We start from the raw sequence: 7,140 nt of genomic DNA, 5'->3' as shown, positions 1-7,140 counted from the left end.
AGGTGCTGCTAATGCTGCTAACGGGTATCGTAGCTTCCCGGCCCCGGCAAGTTTGAAGAAGGAAACATGGAGGACCACACGTATTCAAAATCCAAATTTAGGAACAGGAGTCTTCTTCTTCGCCCAGAAAAATTAAAAAGGATATTGAAAAGAGCAAAAGACCGGCTTTTTGAAGCGTGAAGGCTACCGTAGCTGCAATATCTACTTTAAACTGCGTGGTGCGAGAGAGTTGATTGCGATATATGATCTCAGCGCTAGACGGGAGAAATTCCCACACACCATTGCTCACTTTATTATACTCATGGGTTTTACTGCTAGTCTTACTCGGTCTGGTATGAACAGTAGCTTATGGTTGCTTATGTTAGCAAACTTAAGATGGATATTGCTGTGTAGCTGATATAACTAAATTGGTTTACTGACTTTATTACTCCTAAGTTAACATAAAATACTACTTACTTAAAATACTCAACAAGAAGTAAACCCACTGTGTTTATTGAAATGTTTCTCTTTGACATGCTAGCATAGCGTGGCAGTAGCACACGTAATGAAATATTACAAAGTCAGCAAGCTGACCCAATAATGTCAGTTACACATCGAAATCTGTTGAAAGTTTGCTTGCATAAAGTTTGCTAACATTAGCTAACATTAGCCACTCATAAGCTGCTAGTCATAACCAGACCAAGTAATTATGTAGCAGTAATCAAGTGAGCAAAGGTGCGTTTATTTTTTATTTTTTTCAATCCTTTATTTGATAGGGACAATGCACATTAATGAACATCTGCATTGAAACAACAAAAACAGACGTAAACACGCCGGATTATAGCCGCAGGGCTAATTTACATCCACAGTCCCTTATTGCTTTCATTTTATGAATTAAAAGGATTATATATTATATCCCTTCTCTCAAAAGTTACATAGTGTCACTTTAACGTATAAAAAAAGATAAACAAAATGATTTGTTATATTTGACACCAATTATAACAATAAATCAACTGTTCTTCCATCCATTGAGATCTTACATAATTTCACGTATGAAATGCAAATTTCCTAATCGACAACATCCTGTGGCCAGAAAATGAGTGTAGAGAGAAGCATATAAAGTGTAATTTTTTATACAAAAAACCACAAAGACTACAAGGGGACCATGTGAAACAGGGCCTGGGCTAAAACAAACTTTCAACGTACATTTTTGCTCCGACTTTCTTGTGAGAGCAGTTCTAGGTAGACTTTTTTTCTTTTTTTTTTAATTCCTCAACACAAAACATGAATAGTTCCCCACATAGACAAATAAATGCACTTGTAGCTATATGCTAAGATGCACTGATTTATTACTGTATCTATGAGAATGTCCGTCAACAAGACGCTGATTGGATTGCAAACGAGCTCATGTATTTTTAGTGGAGCTTGGACACCACTTGTGTCTTGAAAGTTATTTCCAGCAAATATGTCCCCCTCTGTCTGTCTTTTCTTGTCACAAATCATTTTTGGGATCAAGTCATCATTCGGAATCACTCCGGGTATCAAGTTGTGCTTATGAAACCCTGATTTAGATGTCTGCGTCTTAACACAATGCGCAGTGTGCTCTTTCAACTCGCAGCCATGACTGTGATGTTAACTGCTTGGCAAAAGAACATGACACCCAGGGTGACAGAGGGATTACTTGTTCTATATTTAGTGTTTATGTACATGAATATTGGCAGGACAACTCTGTACATGTGACACACACAGCGATACAGTGATAATAACACAGATCTCCAGCACAGAACACATTTACAAGATGGGCTCTAGAGCAAACACTGACTGAGATACATAAGGGAATGTCTGAACTACGACAACTTCCTCATAAAACTGGAATTTCCTCATAACAGTTATTATTGTCATCAATAAAAACAGACAATCAAAAAGAGAGACCAAAAGTATAAAATAATTTAAATTCCTCCTAAAACATGTAGTGAATATGCAGTGAGAGATCTATACAATGCGGGCAGCTACTGTATCTCCTCCGGTCAACGTGATGCGAAACTGAAGTAATGCACAGATATGACGGACAAAAGCAAATGTCATGCAGCAACAAAGAAACATACAAGATGAAATATGATCTTCTTTGAAGTTCTGCCTCCCCAGTGGCAACATCATGTCAAGACGACAAGCTTCGTATCAGAGCACCTCACGCTATGGGCCACCCAGAGGTGCTGCAATGAAATGTAAACATAAATATACAGGTTGATATCTCTCTCTCTCTCTCTCTCTACAAACAGTTCAGTCACTGCCACAGGCCCATCCGCTGTGTGAGTAGTCAGTCTGTATACACTCCTTAGTAGAATATCACTTAGAGTTAAATAAACTTATTTAATATATATATTTATAATAGATTTATTCTTTGCAGAGTCATTTAGCAGTATTTCCTTGTTTTCACCAGTTTGCTCTGGTATTTCACTGAGTGACCACTGTGTCCCACAACGTAAACGTCCAGCAGGTAGGTCTTGCCTGGCTCCAGACCTGTGATGGTCTCTGTAGTCACAGCTTTCTGCAGGTTCGGGCTGTGGAAGTACTTGCACAGGACCTTTTCTGACTTCCTGCGGGTCTCTGGCCCGGCGCATTGGTTCTGCTCCCGGCGTCGCTGCTCCTCGCCATAATTGTCAGCCACCTCCTTGCGGTAAATGCAGTATTTGTTGCGGTCCTGCGTGCCCAGCCAGGCCACAGTGGCAGAGGAGCAGGTGCGCAACTTGTCAAAGGCCTTGATGCGCGTATCCTCCGGAAGCGACGGGAAGGGCTGCTTGCTACTGGGTCGTGTGGTGGCTAGCACTTTCAAAGTGGAGGCCCCTTTCCTGCTGCCCCGCAAACGGATCAGGTACTTGGCTTTTGGCTTTCCCCGCAGCTGGAACTGCCGTACCCCCTCCACGTTCTGGGAGAGCAGCAACTTTCCGTCGCGCCTCACTTGTACCTGCACAGCGTCCAGACATGTGTGCACAAACAGAGTGACCCTCTGATGGGAAGACACAGGAGCAAAGCGCAGGAACTTGCTGCCCTTTCTCTTGATGAAAACATCCGATACTTTGCCGTCCTTCAGCTCCACTGTCTTCTGGCGAGCTTCCTCTTTTGTGCGGGCGAATGTTCCCACGTATGCCGTGCTGGTGTTGCTTGCAGAATTCACAGCGAACACGTCAAAGTAATACTGCGTGTCTGGTTTCAGGTCTGATACAGTGAAAATGTTTTTATTGCCTATACACACCTTTTGAATGTCTGATGCTTTGGGCTTGGCTGTGTATGCCCGTGAGATCTTGTTACTTGTGAGGCCTCGGTCCTTGCCATAACCATTGTCAGAGGGCACAAAGCCAAAGTGGGCAAAGTCAAACGGGCTAAAGTCTCTGCCAGGCTTCGGAGCCAGCATGAAGGCATCATCAACGCTCATCTTAGCTTCAGCAGCACACATGCTCTTGAAATTGTGCTCCTTGTTGATCACTACGCAATACTGAACAGGCTGGCCCATCAGAAAGCCCGTTGGTGTTGGCTTCCAGGCCAGGGTGACAGTGGTACGGCCCAGTGCAGTCACATCCACACGCGGGTCATAGGGCAGCTCCGGGTAGGGCTGGTCAGACTCTGGAGTTGTGGTGGCGTACACCTTGAAGTTGCTGTCTTTCTCTGTGGACAACAGCTCCAGCTGGTAGAGGCCAGAGGGCGTGCTGGTGGCCACATAGGCCTCCACATCATTGCCCTTGTAGGTGAAGAGCTCCGTCCCGTCGTCGACGGTCACCTGCTGTTTCTGCTGGTCCAGAGGTTCAGGCTCTCCTGGAAAACAAACAGGCACAATGTGAGCTCTTTGTTTGACACTGTATCCAATCTGTAGCCATGACCTTAACAATATTTTCTTCCATGTCATTTTTGGCTGTGATGAAAAATAATTTCCACCCATGCTAAAAAATGTTTCATATGTTGATGCTGTGAGGTCACGATGAAGCTCTGCAGCAAGCCTCGCAGACGATTAGCCCCTCACATGGCAGCCATGTTTTCACTCCAAATATCCCGTAAAGATCACAGGCCAGCATTCACTGGGCCTTTCCGGAGAAGCTGTGCTACAAAGAGGCGCCTTGTAGCTTCTACGTGAGAGAGACAGCCCAAGCATAATATTATGTTTGTCAACCAGAGAGTGTGCTCAGTGGTGTACTAAAAATTAATGCTCAAAGATCTACTCCCACTAGAGACATTTAGCAACAACAAAAAAGAGCTGCAAAGACGGAAAGAAGTTCACTGGTTCAACCATTGGCCTAACACATCTTGTGGAGTCAGACTTCTACTAATGGCACTGCGTGTGTTGGGTCCAAGTTTGACATTATTTTTCTACTTAGAGATGAATTATTTTCTCTTGAGGCAAAGTGCATGTCTTCAACAACCCAATAAATCATTTAGTAGGACTTTGACATGACAAGAGCACAGACACGCACGCAGGTGCTCATGTATTGATATTCAAATATATGCTCACATCACACATCTACGCTTTAAACCGCCGCTTTGGTCATCTGGCAAGATCTCAACGTGTTGAAAGGACACCCTCCAGATGGAGAAAGTTTTAATGTGAGAGAGAGAAGAAAAAAAAGACAGAGAGAAGGAAAGGAAAAAAGGAAGGAAGACAGACAGACAGACAGAGTGCGGCAGAATTTACCTTAAGAAGACTAAGTAAAGGGATGCAATGGCTTTGATTTAGTACGTTGACTAGAGTGGCGCTCTTCTCTGAAATTATAGACATCAGCTTGGGTCGAGTCAGACAGACATCATAAGTGGTCGGACTAGACACTACGACTGTGACTTAATTAAAACCCACCAAAACACAAGGCCTAACATCACTGCGTAGGTTAATTGTGTGTGGAGGATAGTGATATTTCCTCATAACATGTCATTAACCTCTTCCACTGCTGCCTGATGTCAATTATACCTGATCCCTCTCCACTGGCCTCTTCTGGCAGCTCCTGCAGAATGAGTTTCCACTCCAGAGGAGCATCACAAGGTGTCACGGTCACAGACAGGGGTGTGTTGTCTTCTTCCACCACAAAGTAGTACCTGTGAAAATAGCAGGTTAAAGGGGCCGATACTGACATCACATTTTGACGTTATCCAAAATAATGTGGTGGGTAGATGCATACGCAGACAGTTGGAAACTATAGTACGCAGCGATATTACTGTACCACTGACCTTTGTCTGTCTCGGTTTGAGTGGACAGACACTCAATTACACGAACACGACTTTCTCATTTATTATTTAGTTTTTGCATCTACATAATAGATCATGTTACAGAGCAACGTCTGATGTTTCCTATCTATTTACAGTAAGTGGCCATCAGTAAGTTTAATGTATTCCTCTGTGATTGTTATAGATCAGTCAGCAGCGGAAGGGGGAATTGGCTCCTTTTTTTTTTGCTCTCATAACAACACGTTGACAGTTTTAATCACCAGGGTTATTTATTTCATTCAGTCGTGGTTTGTCTGAGCAGCTCTTACCTTTTGGGTGTGTCCCTGAACAGGTAGCCACTGATCTCCGCTCCATCCGGGATGACCGAGGAGTCGTGGAACAGCGACTTGTCTCTGATCTGCATCTGGAAGAGCCCTTCGTCTCTCGTGGGCAGCTTCTGGGCCAAGGCTCCCAGTCCAAACAGAGCCAGCAGCATCACACTCCAACCTTTACACTGCCTCATTCTGAAAGACAGAAACAAATACTTCTGTTTAATTTACAGGATACAGAACATTCTGGAAACAGAAGCAAGGTGTTAGGCTAGTTATGTTTGATTTTAAACGTATTTGTTTTCTTGCTGCGAGTTAGATGAGTAAATTGATACCTCTCTCATGTCTGTCTCCTGTCTGTACAGTAAATATTAAGCTACAGCAAGCAGTACCTGGCTTAGCTTAGCATAAAGCCTTGAAACAGGGGGAAACAGCAAACCTGGCTCTGTATGAAGGTTAAAAAAAATGGGGGAAAAAAACGTTTAATTTCTACATTTACTTTTTGTATGAATTAAACAAAGAAGCTATAACATGTTCATTTGTGAGTTTTAGAGGTGCTGGTAGCGGTTGTTTTTTTAAACCTTTGGACAGAGCATGGCTAGCTGTAATGCTTCCAGTCTTCCATTCTAGGCTAAGCTAATCTACTCCTGTAACAAGCTTAATATTTAATGTGCAAGTTTAAGAGTGGTATCAGTTTCCCCATCTAACTCCTGGCAAGAAAACTAACAAGTGCACTTCCAAAAATGTAAAACTATTCCTTTACAGTAAAACCAAACATAACTTATTGATACCAGGAAAAAAGTAGGTGGTAGGTGGATTTTGTTACTTTTGGACAGAGCCAGGCTAGCTGTTAGCCCATTTGCATTCCTTAAGCTATGTTAGGATAAGCTAATATTTAGCATACAGACAAGAGAGTGGTATCCGCTTTTCATATCTTATATCAAGAAAATAAGCGTATTTATCAAAATGTCTAACTATTTCTTTACTGCACATTATCAATCAATAATGGTGGCTCATATCAGTTACCAAAATGGCTATTTTTACCATGAAGTTCTAAATGGCTTTTTTTGCTTCCTTTTTCTTCCCTTTCATTCTGGCATTAACTTAAAACAGAAAAACTGTTCTTAGTGAGTTCTATTTGGCAACACTGAGCTTTGGCAACAGACATAACAGTGTCTTTTATAGGGTTCTGCTTTAATTTGGTTCCACAACATATTTAATTTGATGTAAAAATGTGTTTTCTTGCCTTATTTTCCTCTGAGATTTAACCTTAATTAACATTTCACATTAAAACTGGGTGACAGCACGAACATCGAGTGGATCTATGAGACCGAAAGTAAAGGGAGAGTGAATGAGTGCTCATGGCCACAGAGAGGAAGGGGGATTAGATTTAAATACAGACGTGTGAAGGAAAAGACATGGCTAGAAACTTCAGGGGACCGCGCTATTTTATAAAGCTCTTAATATATAAATCCATGCCATTTAACTTTTATCGATGCTAATATAAAAATGTTTAGTGGTGCAGTCCACAGATGGAGCGGTGGCTCAGCACAGGGTGCAGCTGACCGTGGCTGAGAGCCTCTCACGTATCCCCTGTCTATTGATTTGGCCTCATTGATTGCAGCTGATGGGAACGCCAAATCCCTGG

General features: G+C 42.5%; 1 protein-coding gene across 1 annotated transcript in view; it reads right to left on the bottom strand.

Annotated features, from left to right (window-relative positions):
• Positions 1-1,096: 1,096 nt before the first annotated feature.
• The window catches only part of ndnf (neuron-derived neurotrophic factor), a 10,903-nt gene continuing 4,859 nt past the window's right edge, over positions 1,097-7,140 (bottom strand). Inside the window, exons 2-4 of the mRNA XM_039812120.1 lie at positions 5,493-5,687; positions 4,931-5,055; positions 1,097-3,789 (exon numbers count right to left, since the gene is read on the bottom strand). Of these exons, the coding sequence (XP_039668054.1) occupies positions 2,393-3,789; positions 4,931-5,055; positions 5,493-5,686 (1,716 nt within the window). The 5' untranslated portion in view covers position 5,687 and the 3' untranslated portion in view covers positions 1,097-2,392. The remainder of the gene's footprint in view (positions 3,790-4,930; positions 5,056-5,492; positions 5,688-7,140) is intronic.

This window comes from Perca fluviatilis, chromosome 9 (genome assembly GCF_010015445.1).
Source record: "Perca fluviatilis chromosome 9, GENO_Pfluv_1.0, whole genome shotgun sequence".
Lineage (NCBI taxonomy): Eukaryota > Metazoa > Chordata > Actinopteri > Perciformes > Percidae > Perca > Perca fluviatilis.
Note: the sequence above shows the minus strand (reverse complement) of the source record. Positions and strands in the feature narration are given on the sequence as shown.